This window comes from Monopterus albus, unplaced genomic scaffold (genome assembly GCF_001952655.1).
Source record: "Monopterus albus unplaced genomic scaffold, M_albus_1.0 scaffold178.1, whole genome shotgun sequence".
NCBI classification, from domain to species: Eukaryota; Metazoa; Chordata; class Actinopteri; order Synbranchiformes; family Synbranchidae; genus Monopterus; species Monopterus albus.
The window spans coordinates 452,694-470,972 of record NW_018128058.1 but is presented as its reverse complement, the minus strand read 5'-3'; the positions used below and the strand labels follow the sequence as shown (position 1 = coordinate 470,972).

Here is an 18,279-nt window from a genome sequence, read left to right as displayed (position 1 = left end):
TGCATGCACAGTACTGTAGCTTTCTGTTCTCTGGGCATGGCTGCAGGCTGGAACAACCTGTGTCTGGCTAATTATGACAGCAGCTTTGTGTGTGTGGAACGGCAGCAATTTCAGCTTCTGGTCATCTGATGTGGAAGACTGTCATTAAAAGTTGACATAAATTAGTGTGTATAGGATCACTGACTCATTTCGGTGGGTGACTAACAATTTTGCTGAACCCTGCAACTGTTACCTTGGCTGTTTACATGCGTGTGCTTATGACTCACTATGCTGCTGAGTCGTTGAGCTGATATTCACGGGACCGGCTGAAGCAGGCTTGAACACCTCCATCCTTCCACAGCCGCTTAATGACACCGGCCAGCTCTGCTGTCATGAAGCCTTCCTCTGCTGATCCCGCCAGCACAAACAGCTGGCGTGCATCATCCTGGGACAGGGGACAGGGGTCAGGGTGGCGTCAATATCATAAATCATCCATCCAATTTACTACTCTGCCTTTATAACCGACATAAATCTGCTACCAAGATGAAATGTCAGTCACAGGGTTATAAGGACATTTTAGAGACAGAAGATGAAGTAATGTGTTCTTCTGGTTCACTGCCATGTCTATTGTAAACATGAGTGCATGCAGGGACTTTGATTTGACTTTACAACATTTAAATACATTGTACATGATTTGCAGAGAAACCTGAAATGACCACTAAAGTCATGACTACATTCAAACCACACATTTGCTTCAGGTTTCTATTTTTGAACTGGCCAAATTACATCCCTCTCTGTCACTCACCGCTCTTGCAGCGTCACCAAAGTCGATCTTGAGGCGCCCCATGGCTCTGATGATGGCGATGATGGACTGGATAGTGTTGCTGTAAACCACAGCCTTGTACTGCTTACATTCCTCTTCTGAGTAGCCTGCTTCGTGGATGATCCTGCAGAAAGGGGGTAAAAACTGGTCAGCAGATTAACCATTTTCCTGCACAGCAAAAACTTGCCTGTCACAGTAGTTGACAACAGCAACCAAACTGTCCCAAATAATATCGTCAAAGACAGAAAACTCATCTTTTCCCAACAAATTCTCCCAGCTGAATGACTTATTTTTGTCCTCAGCTCTTATTTAATATCTCTTCCTGTGACCTCACTTGCTCATTGTGACATCTGCAGAAACATTGTCGAGCCACAGTGGCACCGATCTCTGTGCTCCTCATGTTTGGATGTTGAAATTATGGTCACCCTATATTAAAAAAAGCTTTTTCTACAGATGCAGTGCAGGTTACTATGAATAGTAGTAGTTGAATACATATAATGTAAAATGAGTTCTACATTTATTTGACCTTTAAAAGAATATTCTGTAGCTGCAGGAAAGTCCTGGCTTTATTCTATGTTTTGTTATTGTAAAAATAATCCCACAAAAATGACAAAACAACAGATTTGATGTGCTAGTGAGACTGCTAACTAGGAAATGTGTTGTCAGCTCAAAATAAAACTTAAGGCTCCAAATTCAGTGTAACAACAGAGCACCACTCAGTGCAACGTTGTGGTTCAGCTTTGTGTGTGTTTTTAATCGGGTTTGGACAAAAGTGTTCCAGTCACAAGTTCCTAAGACCCATTGTTACAGCGCAGAAGTGCTTGTTTTGTTCAAATAACCATTTAAACCCCTACAAAATTCAATTTACCATCATAATAGACAGAGAGAAGCAGCAAACCCTAACAAGTCAGAAGCCAGAACTGGAGACTGTGTAGCATAGCATTTTTTCTTAAAAATGATTCAAAGGATTAATTGATTAAAACAGTTGTAGATTAGGATTTTATTTATTAATTCTTGGACTGGTTTCACTTCTACTTGTTAGTAAGTAATTCACTGTTAATTCGGTCTTCTCGTGAGATGTGGTGACAATAAAAATCATACAGAACGTCACTAGACTTAGGCAATTTTCACCAGCTAACAGCAACTAAATCTGCTATATTATCTATGATAATGACAGAAATAATTGCCTTAGATCAGACACCGTCTCTCACTTGTGCTCCTACCGTAGCAGAAGAGCTGCTAAAACATGTAACAACGTGCACGTCTGCTGACTGAAGAATGTATCCATAGGGATGCACAGTATAAGCAGAGGCTATACTAATGGTTTCTGCTGGGCTGTCTCATCATCCATTATGTATGGTACCTGTTTTTACTGCGATTCACATAGTGTAATATTAGAGATGCTGTAGAAGCAAGACTAGTGTTTGACACTGCTTGTGTTGTGGAAAAGGAATCGGTGTGGTGCCATTATGCATATCTGATGAAAGAAGTCACTACTGATGCACGGACAGAAGGAAAAAAAGAGTTTGATTGCCCCGTGTGCAGCATTAGATGTAGCAAAACAAACTCACTTCATCTGCTTGACGATTGTACTCTTCCCTGATTCTCCAGCACCTGGAAAAAGACAGATATAGAAAAAAATGATTCTCGGAGAATAAATATTTCAAGAAGTTGATGTTAGTAAGAACAACCCTTATAATGTCAAGCTCACTTCCTCTGGCTGCATTAAAAAAAAAAGACAACCCCCCCCCCCACCTACTAATACAGTGATCTAATGTGACCAAATGGCATCAGAATCAGAATCAGCTTTATTGACCAGGTGTGTCGGGGCACACGAGGAATTTGACTCTGGTACATCGGCTCTCAATGCGTACATACTGTATATGTACATATTGTAAACATGAGGAGGAACCATGAAAATGAAGTCTGAGAAAAACTACCTCAACCAAAGGAGAAATGAGACAAAGGTGTTGGTGTGTCCATGTTAAGGTGTGCAAAGATTTGACACTGTCTGCTAAAATGAAACTGAGACAGGACGTGGTAACTCTCAGCTATCTTATCCCCCTCCATGACAGTCACTACCTACAGTACTTCAATTGTTATTCCAGCTTTTTTTAGCGTGTTTTCAAGACGTGCTCTGTAAATTAGCCCCGTCTACCACCAAGTGAGGGTTATAAGAAGTGTTTTTCTCACCACGAGTAATCATTTCAAATAGCCAGCCATGGACGGGCTCTTGGCAAAAACCAGGTTCAACGTTGCCTAGTACGGTCTTGATTTCACCTTTATATTGAATTGATGATTTTAATTTTGTGTAACGTTAGTAAGTGTTCTACTGATGGCCAAATTTATTCACCATTTAGCTAACGCTCCTTTCAGACTGCAGGCTGCATGTTGTACAGTCTGTCACAACTAGAGACCGGCTGCATGTTGTACAGTTTGTCACAACTAGAGACTGTCTAGCAGTTGAAAAGAAATGAGGCAGAGTAGCTTTAAGTTAAAAGAACCTTTAAACCTCTGGTCAGGCCTCAGCTCCGGGTAGTTCCAGCCTTATACACTGAGTAGTCGATGCCAATAGGCTCAGTCAGATGATCGAGTTGCTCTAACTTAAGTGTGGCTGAATCTGACTGTGGATGAGCAAACTGTGCATTTGGAGTTTTATCATCAAAAGGCATCACATCATACTGTCTCACTGTAAAGGCCCAGCAACGATTAAACAGATTATTATTGACAGTGCTGTGAAGTGCCGAAAAACATGTTGTCACTTCAAGACAGGAACGCACCCGGCGCCGATGACTAATTAGACTGATGGCGGCGTAGCTGACTGATGAGACAACACTATGATGAAAAGAGCGGAGGGGAAGGAGGAGACAGGGAGAGCAGAGAGGGACTCAGACTGTCGGCACGTCTTTTGCTTTCTGCGGATCTCTCAAACGTCACAGTACCATGGCAACTGCTCTCATTATATCTAGTACATGTCTAGTGTGAGGCCACATTCACCTGAGGAGGCTTTGTGGTTGTGAGTGTGTGTGACATGTTGGCTTCTGAGACCATTATGTATTATGCATCTGCTGCTCTATTTTCCTCTACTGAAGCTGATGGCCTCATAAGCAGTCACTTGGAAGTGCTCATTTATTAAAAATTTCCCTTTACCGTTCAAAGCCATCTGTGATTTCCCCATAAACCACATTCGTTCGACTTCTGCTCTAATGGGTATTACCATAAACTACATTAAATCTACTAATGTGCACTCAGTGTCCTCATGTTACAGCAGCGGAGACTTGATCACAGGAAGGCAACTGGCCGGTTGTCAATGATGACGTAACACGTCCCTTCCACTAGGGAAGAGTTTTGAAACCACATGATGGTGGTTATTCCCTGAGTGAACACCCCCAGCCTCTCTCTCTCAGCTCTAGGAACAAAATAAAGGGAAGTGAAATCACGAAATCTACGACTAGCCGTTACCTTGTGACACCGTCAGCAGAGTCGAGCTGGTTTGCCCTAGCATAATCAATCATCTGCCTAATTGAGTTCCACTTTGCTTGATGTTAAAATAAATAAATGAAAGTGTATTTTTGACACTTGTTGCTGAGCCTGGTTCACACTGTTAGTAACAGCTTTCCCTGAGCACTGGTTATAAAAATTGTGAACACAAAATGAATAAGTAAATGCATGCCTTACGCTGTGCACGCTGTCAGAATTCCAACAAATATTTCCTCAGCTGTAATTGCATGCTCACAGTACAGCCCTGGCACTTCACCTTCACCTGAGGACTCATTATTTTAATTATGTGTCACCGCTCAGGTGCTGGAGAGCCCTGGAGGGTGGTGACAGTGTAGTGCCCCCCCACACACAGAGGGGAGGATGTACTTTCTTAGGAAGTTCAATCTGCCCCAGGAGCAGCTGGTACTGTTCTATAGAGGAATCACTGAGTCTGTTCTCTGCGCATCCATCACCGTCTGAATTGGCTCAGCAGCCAATCAGGACAGGAACAGACTCCAGAGGACAGTTAGGACTGCAGAACGCATCGTCGGGGCCAACCTGCCCTGAACCTGTACTTCTCACAGGCAAGAGGAGGGGAAGTGAAGAGCTCTGCTGACCCTTCACACCCTGGCCACTGTCCTTCGGGACGGAGTTACAAAGTACTGTATGCCAGAACAGACAGATACAGAGAAAGTTTCTTCCCTAGACTTAGTAGCCTTATGAACAGGTAACCTACACTTGACTGTTTAATGAGATAGTGAGTGATTAGATACACATGTTTTTTATTGATTTATTATGTGGTACTATTCTTATTGTAACGTTGTTTTTACTCTATATTCTTCTGCTTTTCTTGTTGACTTGTCTTGTGTGGCACACAGAGCAGTGTGAGTTAAAGTCCTTGTGTGTCAGCACATGGTGACTAAAAGTTCTGATTATGATCAGAAAACAGAACGAACAGACAATTAATCTCCAGTTATTTAGATATTAGATTAATTTATCTAGTAAAAATGCCAAACATCATCTGGCTTTAGCTTCTCGCACATGACGATTTATTGCTTTTCCCTATCTAATATAATCGTATTATGACAAGACATCACGTTGGACCCCTTGGTGAAATCATGATTAGCAGATTCATTGATAATGAAAATAATCCCCACAGCTTCATTACTGTCAGAGGACAGCCATTTACTATTTTATTGTTATTCCCCAAAGAAGGTAAAGGAAAAAAACAGTCAAACTTCCAAAATTTTATTGGAGAGGACATTTCCCCAAATTTAAAGAGACAAATTAGTCAAACTTACAATTTTCACTTTCATAAAGGACTACTTATTTACTGTGATCACCTTGTGTCAGAAAGCCAAAATAAAGAGTGATGCCAGATGAACCACACTTTAATGGCAAAAACGTAGAAGTAATTTGAGTCAGGCATCTTTTGCCATTACTGTTGATCATGTTCATAGAAGGACAGCACCAACACTAGACCTGTTAGGGTAATGCTGTAAGCCTGCCTGCTAATTCTAAACATTCCAATGGTTAACGCTGGATGAATACCATCAATTCAGTGTCTGACTGTTCATCCTAATCAGTGCCAGGTGACTATGTGCTTATGTAAGTGGCTTGGCTCTGGCCTCTCAACACCAGTGATGTCATTAGGGAGTGGCTCTTGTCAAAACCTCTGGGCCTGAGGAATGCAAAACAGAGTTGCCCTGACTTTGATCCCCTCTCTCACACACAGACCTTTAAGGGTTACATGGCCACAGCCCTATTGCTCCTCATGCAGAGTCATGTTACACACACACAGCTTTGATACACCCACTCCAACACAGCTACAGTCAAAACCACTGGAGCAGCTGGTTTATGTTTCTAGCGGTTCAAACTATCTTAGGAAAATCCAAACTAAAGCTCTCAGTGAAAGTTTTCTCTTCTTCCTCCGCAGAGAACGGAGCCATTTCTCTCCATCAACCACAACTTTCCTCTTGGAATTCCCCGTGGGTGATCTTGCACCAAGTACCCAAGATGAGGGGGCTGGGGGGTTAATCATGAGGGATTCCAGGAGCTTCCAAGTGGTGCTACCCACCAGGGAAAAGGACTACACTAAATCACAGGGATTGATTGGCCAACAAGCTGATCAATAGCCAAAAGATTGTTTCCCACACACACTGGCACAGACAACTGTTCACAGAGATGTCGTTTGATACTTACAGTGTTAAAGTAATGCAAACACTATTTTGATTGTCTGTTTATCAGGAGGGGGGCTCCCAGTCTCCGAGATGAGTAACACAGTCATGCTGCACACTATGTTCCGCAATCCTGGTTGCACAACTTTAAAAATATGGACATTACAGAGAGAACAATGACAAAAGTTAGACTGAGGCTAAGGATTATTAATAAAATCTTCCCACAGTTGCACAACAGCTATAGAAAGCAATTAGGCTGAGGTGACTAATCTATTTTAGCATGTAGATATGAATAGCAGGATAATTAGGTCCTGGGGATGATGGAAATAAAAAAAAAAGCCTGAGAACTAAATGAAAAATATGTTTGGTTTTTCACGGGGAAAAAAAAAAAAAAAGATATATTCCTTATCTACAAAATCCACCTGAGCCTGGCAGATGGCTTGGACTTGACAGTGTGTGCACAAACTCTCAAAGGTTCAGAGTTTTTCATGCAAACAGGTTTTGACTGGGAGCGCACATAAGCCTGCGATTAACATTTGGGACAGCGCTTGATGACCAGGTGGCCACCACATGGAACTCCCACTCACCACATCATCAGGGGTTTGCTGCACACATGCAGATGTCACCTCTGAGAGATACACCACCAACTTGCTTGAGTAGGACACAACACATCTCTGCAGCCCTGCCACCGTTTTGCTATGGAGCCACAGGTTTTGTGGACTCTTTGTTGGCAGGGTGTGTTAAGATGTTAGTACACTCCAGAACTGCTTGTGAATCCACAAGTCCAAAACACTATCTTTTCAGTGAATCTTTATCTCAAAGGTAAACAATTCAAACTCCTAACTCCGGCTCGCTGCTTCTCTGCAGTGGAACCTTTTCATTTTTAATGCTTCAGTCATTAGCAGTCTTCTTATGTTACAGGGCCTCTTTTCCTTTCTCCTGGCGTCCCAGCCTTTTGTCAGGTGTCACTTCAGGCAGTAACCTGAAGAGGTCGAGTGTGTTACCTGGCTACCACACTGAATGGATCAAACACAAATGATAGGAAACGGTGCCAATGCAGCCACGCGCAAGGACACACAAACCGACGCACAATGATCACGACAAACGGAGAAGAGCTAAATGAATCGTACACGGTCTGTGACAGAACAACGGCTGAGGAAAACTCATATTTTACCTTACGCAAGCATAGCTGAAACCTGACCTAACTTGCCCGCTTTCAATCAGCAAGCCCCGGCTGGATTCCAAGTACCTGAAGAATGTAGAGTTAAACAAGAAGAAAAAAACAAACGCACATTCCTATAAAAAGGTGAATAGCAAATACTAAAAAAGTAAATACTAAAAAATACAAACACCTCATGTCATTATTGTCTCAAAGAAACTGTAAAAATTGTATCCTGATGTTTAATCCTATGAACAACAATAAATGGTCTTATACTTGTATAGCGCCTTTCTATGCTTTACAGCACACTCAAAGCGCTTTCACACATTATTCGGCCATTCACCCATTCACACTCCCAAATTCACACACCGGTGACATCACCGGGCGCAACTGGGGGTTTAGTGTCTTGCTCAAGGACACCTCGACATGTTGACTGGACAAGACGGGAATCGAACCACTAATCCTCCGGTAAGGAAACGACCCGCTCTACCTCCTGAGCCACAAGAATGGCAGAAAGTGTGTCTCAGAGTTGTGTAAAGAACATGACGAAACCTTGTTTATCTTGCTCTGGTTCACAAATCTCTCCACAAACGCAGCTATCAGTTCTTACTCTGCGCCTTCTGTCAGGTGTTTGCCTGCCTGCTTCTGGAATTACCTTCGTGTTCTGGTAACCCACATAAGGTGTGTGTCAACATTTCCCAAAGCTGATGGGAAATGTTTTTCACTTACACTCTCTATTTAAAAAGGATAACGGTGTTTTCCCACATGTAACTAATGTCATTCACTTACACATGGCTGGCTTCTAAAAGCAAGCAATTCACATAACTGTGCACACGAGCTGGTGAGGAGAAGCTAGGAAATGACTAAACGTACCTGTGAATGCAAGTAATAATAAAGTTTAAAAAAACTCAATGGATGTACAGTGGCATTCACAAAAAGATCCTGGTGATATATTCACCAAAATAACAGCCTTTGCTTGGTGGGTTCCTGAGCACTACTCAAACACAAAGAGGGTTTGAAAACAGCTTGGGTACACAAAGCTCAGGCAAAACAGGTCAGTGCTGAGAGCAACGAAAGGGTCATGAGTCAGCTCTCTCCACATTAGCATGTCATACAGCTGCTTTGTTATTTAGCTGATCAATGGTAATTTAGTTTATATCAGTGCATTTTTCTGCCCATGTTTCTGTGGCTTCTAACTAAATCAGATTTCATGTTTACCACTTCACTTCTGTAATTTCCTGCATTTGCTGTGCAGGACGCTTTCCTCTTTCAGACAGCATCACTGGATGCATCTTATTGTCGAAGCAACAAGGTATAAAATTTAGCTTGTACACAGGAAACTGAAAGTAGTACTACTAGAAAACACACACACACACACACACATTCCCTTCAACAACAGCTCAACTTTGAATTTCAAAACAGGAAATGAACCTTAAAATATCTAAAAGTGACTGGACAAAAAGTTTTCAGTCCCGTTCAGTGAGGCTTGGGCCCCTAATGAGTCAGAGGCCTATTTCCACTGCACTGGACTAGACGAGAGCAAATGTGCCATTGTTGAAAGGCTTTAGTCAACACAAATGGTCTTTAGATATAAGGCCAACTGGAAGGGGGTGGGGTGCCATGTATGCAATTCTGATTACAAAATCGGAATCAAACCGATTAAAATCTGCAAATAAAAACAAACCGGTGTTATTTTGTTGATATGTTAACCTGGTAAGGTTTATTAATTTTTTTTAAAATAACCTTGTGCTGCGTTTAGTGACCAGAGTTAAGTGAGGCTAACCGGTGTGGGTGCTATCGATGCGGAATTGAAACTCCGTAACACTTCACAGCTGCTACAACTTAACATTATCGTTAACTAAAGAAAATAACCAGTAGTAGTGGGGTTTCAGTGGAAGGGTGTGTTCCCCCCCGTATCCTCTCACACCCTAACACACAGAGAAGTTCCTCCACCGACCGACCGACTGCCCCCCATCTTCTCCTTCCTTACCGAGCAGCAGCAGCTTGACCTCCCTGGCTGCCTTCTCCCCGTCGTCCCGCAGATTCCTGTCGATCATTTTACTGCGCTCCACCGCCGCCTTGTCCTCTGTGCTCAATGTGCATCCCATCCTCAACTGTGTCCTTCAGACCCAGGTGGTTTAAAAATATCTAAAATACCATATATACCCACATTAAATGATTAAAACTGCCTCCCCCCCGCACACACGCCCTTTTTATATGGCAAGCAATCGATGTGTTCCTGGGGCAGAAAAAAAGAAGCAATTGGAGTTTTCAACAATAAAGTGTGGCGTTTCTCCTGCCCGCTGAAATATATTCGGTTTAAAATCCTCCTTGCATCCGAGAGAAAGCTATTTTTATAGCGAAATAATTCCTTAGTGATGTCTCTTCCACCCGCTCGCCTCCATTCGTTGCAGCGACGACCGCTAGTATCGTATGTGCAGCCACGGTTGTAGAGAGCTGCGCTGAGTTCCGCCAGCAGCCGCAGCAACGCGGCCACATCCGGTCTGACTCTTCACAATAAAGGCGGTTTCCCCACAGATCTAATACTTAAAAACCTCTTTCACGACCTGGTCAAAAGCTGAGCAGCAGCATTCGGGGCCACTTTTTAAGTGAGCGAAACGGGATTTACAGTAGTTTAACTTGGATGAAATAAAAGCACGAATACTAATGTCGGTCACAATCTGTGACACCATAGGTTTGTGTTTAACAATATTCCTCAGTTGGGAGAAGCATGAATGAGTCAAGCACTTCACATGCTGGTCCAGAGATAAAGCCTGCTCAAAAATGACACCAAGATTTTATGACTGAGGATTTCACACTTGAAAAAAAGGAGCAAAGGTGTTCGGGCATAAGATCAGAACTCTATTTTATCATTAAGCTGTAAAAAGTTATTAGCCATCCTAGTATTGTGCAAAGGTTTTGGGCACTTGTGACAAACTACTATAGATGCTTTAAAAATAATGCCATGAATAGTTAGTGGTAGCAGTATTTAATATTTGGTGTGAGCCTAGTCACCTATGTAGTGCTGTTACTCGGGGTACTTAGCAGTTACATTCTTCCAAACACTTGCCACAGTTCTTCTATGGATTTGGGCTTTCTCAGGTGCTTCTAGCCTAATCCCACACTGACTCACAGTGATATTGAGATCAGGGCTCTGGGGGTGTCAGGCTATCTGCTGGGGCTGGCATCGTGCTACAGAATAAATATGGGAGCATATTTTATTTTGAAGGTGGACATCCAAACCAGAAACGTCTTGACAATGGAATTTCAAACCTGCACACACTTTACTTACCTGACCATATATATTCTCACAATGTTCACATTGTAGGCTATATCATGTGACTTGTACTTTGTTCCTCTTTTTCCCCCTTTTTTGGCAGAGGTTTGATTATGTACAACCAGATATACTGACTTGTGTTCTGTTCCAAAAAATATGAAGTCACCTCCATATGGAGACCACATGATATATCACTAGACAAAATGATACATATTGTAACATTTTTGTATCGTTATGTATTGAATTTTGATATATTGTCACCTCCCTAATATTTATTTACTTTGTGAGTATCAATACAATTGTGAAAGAGATATAGACCATGATATATATATTCACGGTACACATGACCTATATCAGTAAAGCTTCACTGATCATAATTCCTATATTACCTGTGAAGGCTATCCACTCACTTTGTGACCTATGTTTTTTAGCATGCATTGTTGCATGGGAACCAAACCTAGAATTGTTGCAGTATTAATCCCCTCACCTGCCCATTCATCCGTACATGACAGTTGTTTGTAGTTTAAATAATTTAACCTGTCAGACAAAGTAAAGTATGAATCTTCAACGTCAGCAGGCAGTCCAGTGGTTGGTGGTGTTCACTTCAAATTCTTCCACTCAAATGCCCTTTGGATCATTTCTGTCTTCATGCCTTTCCATACAATTTTCATTTCAAATCTGGCATTTTGGGACTACATGCAAATTTGTAGTGCTGACTTTTCCGTTAAAATCTCATGCTGGCTGGAGGTTTCCCTCTTTGCCTGTTCGTTTTCAGGTTTGACATAACAACAATCAGAGGGTTTATCCCCTAGGCAAAAAAGATGATGTAATTTTTAAGGCTAATATAGGTTTAGCAGTAGTGGAACTAGTTGAATTTTGCTAAATGTAACTCTTTAAAAATGAGCCAAAAGCATGGCCAACCTAAGTTAAAACGACGCTGGCCAGGCCTTTTTATTTTACTACTACAGTAATGACCTCTTACCAGATGACAAACGACCTGGCGCTGCTGCAAAGCAATGACAGAGACATTCGCTGAGACATTCTCACAGTTCCATGAAGTTTTTTCAAAATTTTCTTACTGTTTTGCTGTATTCCCTACAAGAAGTGAATCATGAAGTCAAGTCAAGAATCTTTATTGTCATTATGCATAGCACAACGAAATTTTTTCCGGCAGCTGTCGGCTTAAAAGACAGACATATTATTTACATAACACACAATTGTATCAGTCAATATAAAAATATGAACAAAAATAAAAAGGGATGTATGGGACCTAATCAGGTCAGCAGCATGTTAGCAGCAAGAGTGTAGTAACATTATAAGGTGCAGCTCAGTGCAAATCTCAGTCTTTAGGAGGAGGTGTGAGGTCCAGTGTTCTGTGTCTGTCCATAGGGGGAAGGTTGTGTCTTTATATTCCTGTACCTTTTCCTGGAGGGAAGAGGCACAAACAAACTGTTGCCTGGGTGGGTGGGGTCTGCAGCTATACGTCCGGCCCTCCTCTGGATCCAGTCAGTGTATAGTGACTCCATATCCAGAAGAGGACTCCCTATGGACTCCCTATGAAGACCCCAAATGTGGTATGTGAACAATGTCCTGATACCTTTTTAGGAAATGGAAGCCATATACATGAGTTTTTACATGACAAGAGCTGGTTTAAAGACTATTTGGTCAAAAGTGCGCTTAGTGTAACAGGGCTTCTGTCATAAATATACAGTGATGAGGGAATGGAAGGGCTGCCCTCCAGTGGTAATAACAGGCTATGTAACTACAGTGCTGCAGAGTGGTACACATGAGCTCGAGATAGTGTTTCAACAATAAGGACAGTACCATACAGTCCTGTAGCTTTTTAAAGTGTTGGCATTTTAAAGGGACACTACAGAGTCAACTCACAGAGAGTACGATTCAGCCTCTAGAAGCAGTTGTGTGATGTCTTCTGTCACTTTGCAAAAATAGCCCCTGATGATGTCATAGCGATGTCACCAGAGTTATTATGGTGCGAGTTTGTCACTTCACATTTATAAGAGAAAGCCCGTGTTACAAACCGCACATGTGGATTTTGAAAGATTTGGCAGGGGAGGGTGGGATCAAAGAAAAGCCACTAATCAGTTGCATTATGGGAAGTATAGGATCCAGCATTGTGGAACCCAGTGTAGTCTTGTTTTATACATTAGCTAGACAGAATTTACACCACATACACTCATCAGCCGCTTTAATAGGCACACCTGCACAATTGTTTGCACTTCAATGCAACACTTCCATCTTAGCATCTGTGTTTATGAAGCTCAGAATGTTTCAGTTTTTGATGAAATTGTCACAAAAGGTGCCTCTATATTTTTGTCCTCCCCAGCAACATACATGAGATGGTCAGAATATTAGAAACACCTCTAAATATAATGTAGTCCAGTACAACACCACCTTTAAATGACCTCAATAATAAACACATAATTGAATTTATACATTTATGACAATTTCACCATTTTGAGCTAAGGTGGAAGTGTTGCACTGAAGTGCAAACAATTGTATTGGTGTGCCTATTAAAGAGGCTGGTGATAGTACATGTCCATAATCAGCATTGCTGTTGATTAAGTCTTAGCATCCCATATACAAGACAAACCATATACAGTATATATTACAGTAATGACTCAAGATTATCACAGGGAAATATTTTCAAGAGCAATAAAAAGCAAATACTTTAATAACCCTCATGAAACCACACAACCACAAATACAGATACACCTTTTTTAAACTACCTGTGCACAGTGAGAATAAACTTGACCATTCATGTGTTCCTCTTTCTCAGTTGTTAAGCATGAGTTGTGCACCAAGGCAGAGGATGAGCAGAAATTATAAAGACAAGATGAACAGATAGAGAAGAAGAGACAGGAAAAGATAAAATATCTATGAAGGCTCTCATCATCCAGGTCATTGGATATTTGAGTGAGGATTCAAGACAGTGTGGTATGTCCAGCTTGTTTTATTTTAATAATATTAGGTATTGGAATGGAACAAACAAAAATAATAAGGATCAGGTATTAACTTTATTTATACACTGCCTATCTGTGTGCCAACTCCTCTTGCAATATTTCTCTACAGCCATTTGCAGCTCTTATCACCTGGTCAGATAACGCTTACCTGGGGTGCGTTTCTTAGCTGAAACTTAAACCTTCCTTGTCCTTATATAACTTCATTTATAAGAGGTCCCTGGATATCTGCTCAGGTGTCTGTATCTTTACCTGGCCTCTGCTGCTTTGTCAGCTCCTGTGATGGTACAGCCTGCCGGCGCTGCTGCCTCTGCCGGGACACAAACACAGACAAACTGCACGTACTAGCACACACCACAAACACAGGCAGGAGGAGGACAGGCTGCCAGGCAGACAGACGGGCATACGGAGGGAAGCGTACATCGCCATGGGCTGCTGTAACAGAAGGTGCGGGCTGATAGCTGGAGCTGTGTTTGGGGCGGTGGTAGCCATCCTGGGAGGTATCCTTATTCCACTGGGGAAGAACATCATTCAGAGGACAGTGGAGAAGGTATGGTGCTCAGTTTCACTCTGGGTTTGAAAATATGAAGTAACAGATTGCGAGAATGTGTATGCGGAGATCAAGGTGAATCAGGAGAAATGGGAGGCAAGAGGCATGTGATTTTGAAAGCTGTTTCAGCTGGTAAGCAAGAAGCTGTGCCTCATTTTCATCCATCAAAAGAAAAGCACTGCAGATTGTTTGTAGAAACTGCAGAGAAAAACTGAAACGATTTAAAATGATTTTATAACAGAGCATCCACCTTTTTCATGTGCCAGTGGGGCAGCTGGCCTGCTGGCAGTCTTGAGGCATGTTAAAAATAGACTGTCTTGTGTGTCTGTGGGGCTTAGGAAGCCGTCATTGAGCCTGGAACAACAGCTTATGACAACTGGGTGTCTACAGGGGCAAATGTGTACAGGCAGTTCTGGTTCTTTGACGTGAAAAACCCCCAAGAGGTTCTGCAGTACGGTATAAGTCCAGTGGTGCTGGAAAAAGGTCCTTACACATATAGGTAAGGTTGGTTTGTGTCCTTCTGTTATGCCATTTTACCAAAACCCAGTACCTCTGAAATTTGTTCATTTCGTCAATATGCACTTCATGGCTTAATGTACCAGAAGTTACTCTCTTCTAACATCACTGAGCAACAAGACCTCTCCTCCTCTACAGAACCAGATATCTTCCCAAAGAGAACATCACATTGAACCCCAATCAAACCGTTGCCTACCTGCTGCCTCTGGGCGCCATCTTTGAGCCATCCATGTCAGTGGGACCAGAGGAAGACAAGGTGACCTCCCTCAACCTGGCTGTGGCTGTAAGTGAGTGTCACCCCACTGTGTGGTGATTCCTGACTTGACTCAGCTTTTCTGTTAATAGCTACTGTGCCTAAGTTCTAAGGCTAAGACAAGCTATGCTTAAATCAAACTGAACCATCCTGTGGAGGGTTGCTTTGGTCTGCAGCCAGTTACATAATACTTAAGACTGACATTAACATTGGTGCCAGGGTGCTGTTGTGTTGGACTCTGGATCTGGAAATCATAATTTCACAATGGCAGTCTTCATTTATGGCCAAAGTGTATGTGGTTTCTCTTAAAACTTTGATAAGGCTAAAATGATGAGTGAAAGCAATCTCAAAAAGAGCCTCTGCTGGTCAGTAATTATGTAATATCACAGTCATAAAAAAGAATTATTTTCTGGCTTATCTACTGAAGCAACTGCAGCAGTTGTGTGCTTTGCATGTGTATCATTCTGGCACCTTACTGTTGCCTTTGGTAACTGACGCCATCACTGATAAATAACTAACTTGCTGAGCTTTTCCTAATGTAAAAATAAATGAGTTGATTTATTTTTTCAGGGAGCTTATTCTCTGATTCCACCAATGTTTCATCCTGTCCTGGAGAATAAAATGACTAATTTTTTCAGGGAGCTTATTCTCTGATTTCACCAATGCTCCATACTTTCCTGGAGAATAAGATGACTGCAACCAATTCCTCATTGTTCCAGCACCGTACTGTCAAGGAAATGCTGTGGGGTTACACAGACCCCATGTTGAAAGACACTGTGGGCCTATTTGTACCTGTAAGTAAACACAGATGTTATAGCCTAAACAGTGAAACCATACTGTAATCGATTTATTTAACAAAATCTTTATCCCTAGTACAATGGTACTTATGATGGCTACTACAATGTCTACAATGGAAAGGGTGACATCTCAAAGGTGGGAATAATTGACAAGTGGAGGGGAGAAAGGTGAGTAGAATTATAAATAATGTGAAGGACACAATGAGTCTGGATTTGAGGCCTTTTATTCAGGTTGCACAATCCTGATAAGTGAGAATCCTGTTTTGTTAATTGAGATATTTTAGGCTGCTAAAGCAAATCAGGTTAATGAGTTTGTGCAGATTTTGACAAATGCAGGTTTCTTGGTTGTTAAACCAAACTGTGAAAGTTTGTCTAACAAACCTAATTTTGCATAACAGGAGCTTAGGTTTCTGGAATGACACGTACTGTGACATGATCAACGGCACAGGTACAGCTTATGCAGCAGTTACTTTTTTTCTGAACCCCACTTACAAAAATTATGCAGCAGTAAGTGCAGACAAGGCACTTTTTTTTTCTCAGATGCCTCATCCTTCCCTCCCTTTTTGGACAAGAAGAAGCCTCTCTTTTTCTTCTCATCAGACATCTGCAGGTGACAAAGGGTTTTATTTTGTATGAGCAATTTCATCTGATCTAGTATGACTGTGATCTGCTAATGTTAACTGGGCCAGTAAATGTCTCCCACCAGAAAGCTGACATTTTCATTTAAGAGATGCAACCTTTAGTACTTATTTCCTCTTACTAACCACTAGAGGTCAGAGCTTTCCAATATCAAAACCACATTTATGTACATGAGTCAGTGTGAATTAAGTTGCACAATAGAGCCACAGGTCACTGGGTTCAAAAGGTCATTTTCTCTGTGTTGTTGTCTTTAGGTCTGTGTCCGCCAGTTTTGAGGACAGCATAAATTTGAAAGGGATTGAGGTGTACCGCTACACCCTCCAGCCAATCACCATGGCTTCTCCTTCAGTCAACCCAGACAACCGATGTTTCTGCAGAAACCAAAAGTTCACCAACAACTGCAGCATAGCTGGAGTGCTGGATATCAGCTCCTGTCAAGATGGTCAGTTTGAATTTAGTTTCCAGCATCATGGTATAAGCTATTATTTCTCTGAAGCTTCTTCCGGTTCTTTCAAACCAGGAACTCTCAATGAGACGAAGTAGACTGCTTTAGATTTTATAAGAAATAACCGTGCTGGTTTATTCAGAGGATCACAGATAAAATTCACATTACACGTCCAGACCTTTCTCTCACCCTCTACCTGCGCGCAGGCAGCAGAAAGGCTCAAGAAGCCTGGACCAAAAAGCCTATATAATCTTAATCATTTCTTGGGCTAGCCCATGCTACAAGGGGCGTCAAAACCGTGACGTCACCTGATATGCCAGCTTTGCAGCTGACTATAACGTTAGCCAAAACATGAGGAAAAGTCAAGGTGCGTGACTGTTGTTTTCGTGGTGTGTATCTAAACAATTGGACATAACCTTACACATTAATACAAATATTAAGACTAGCATTACAGTTGACCCTAAAAGCTCTTTTCCTGTAACCCTGACGTGCCTGCAGTCTGCACTGCAGGCTGAACAGTCAACAGCCTGAGCTAGTCAACCTGTCTGCACTAAACATTTCTAGACAACAAATCTCTGAATATCTATCTAACTAGGAAATAACCTAACAATGGTTTTACCCATTGATCCAGAATCAGCTGGGAGTTCAGGCATCCCAGAATGTTCCTGTACAGTTTTATCATTCTTCTTCACAGCTTGGCATCTCAAATAGACATTATTTCCTTGCCATCTGAACAGGAAGACCTGTCTACATCTCTCTGCCCCACTTCCTTTATGGTAGTCCATCCTTGCGAGAGGCTGTACTGGGCCTCAGTCCCAGCGAGGAGCACCATAGCACCTTCCTGGATGTGGAACCTGTAAGATCTTCTAAACCTTTATGTTTATGATTTTTCACTTTCAGGGGAGCAATAGCTATGATGCTAACTTTTTTGTGGTATTTTTTCACCAGACAACTGGGTTTACCTTGAGGTTTGCCAAGAGAATTCAAGTGAATATGATGTATGGACCATCAAACGTTATCACGTAAGTTGCATTTCAACCTGATAAATGAATAGTTGTGTAGATATATGCTTATCTGCACATTAATCTTATCATCTTATCCTCAGCAAGAAAGCCAAAAGCATATTTCCTAAAATGTCAAACTAGTTCTTAAAGTTAAAGGTTGAGACAGATGCATGCACTGAATTCCAAGTAATGAACTCTTTCC

At 41.8% G+C, this 18,279-nt stretch overlaps 2 protein-coding genes across 2 annotated transcripts in view; one reads left to right on the top strand and one right to left on the bottom strand.

The window, feature by feature from the left end:
- Positions 1 to 10,103, bottom strand: part of gnai1 (guanine nucleotide binding protein (G protein), alpha inhibiting activity polypeptide 1) — a 16,063-nt gene extending 5,960 nt beyond the window's left edge. The window contains exons 1-4 of the mRNA XM_020616767.1: positions 9,609 to 10,103; positions 2,374 to 2,416; positions 785 to 926; positions 267 to 424 (exon numbers count right to left, since the gene is read on the bottom strand). Coding sequence (XP_020472423.1) covers positions 267 to 424; positions 785 to 926; positions 2,374 to 2,416; positions 9,609 to 9,726 — 461 coding nt within the window. The 5' untranslated portion in view covers positions 9,727 to 10,103. The remainder of the gene's footprint in view (positions 1 to 266; positions 425 to 784; positions 927 to 2,373; positions 2,417 to 9,608) is intronic.
- A 4,070-nt stretch (positions 10,104 to 14,173) lies between these two features.
- cd36 (CD36 molecule (CD36 blood group)) overlaps positions 14,174 to 18,279 on the top strand; it is a 4,690-nt gene continuing 584 nt past the window's right edge. The window contains exons 1-10 of the mRNA XM_020616796.1: positions 14,174 to 14,423; positions 14,762 to 14,922; positions 15,078 to 15,222; positions 15,831 to 15,986; positions 16,066 to 16,157; positions 16,388 to 16,437; positions 16,530 to 16,599; positions 16,883 to 17,070; positions 17,811 to 17,929; positions 18,022 to 18,095. Of these exons, the coding sequence (XP_020472452.1) occupies positions 14,301 to 14,423; positions 14,762 to 14,922; positions 15,078 to 15,222; positions 15,831 to 15,986; positions 16,066 to 16,157; positions 16,388 to 16,437; positions 16,530 to 16,599; positions 16,883 to 17,070; positions 17,811 to 17,929; positions 18,022 to 18,095 (1,178 nt within the window). The 5' untranslated portion in view covers positions 14,174 to 14,300. The remainder of the gene's footprint in view (positions 14,424 to 14,761; positions 14,923 to 15,077; positions 15,223 to 15,830; positions 15,987 to 16,065; positions 16,158 to 16,387; positions 16,438 to 16,529; positions 16,600 to 16,882; positions 17,071 to 17,810; positions 17,930 to 18,021; positions 18,096 to 18,279) is intronic.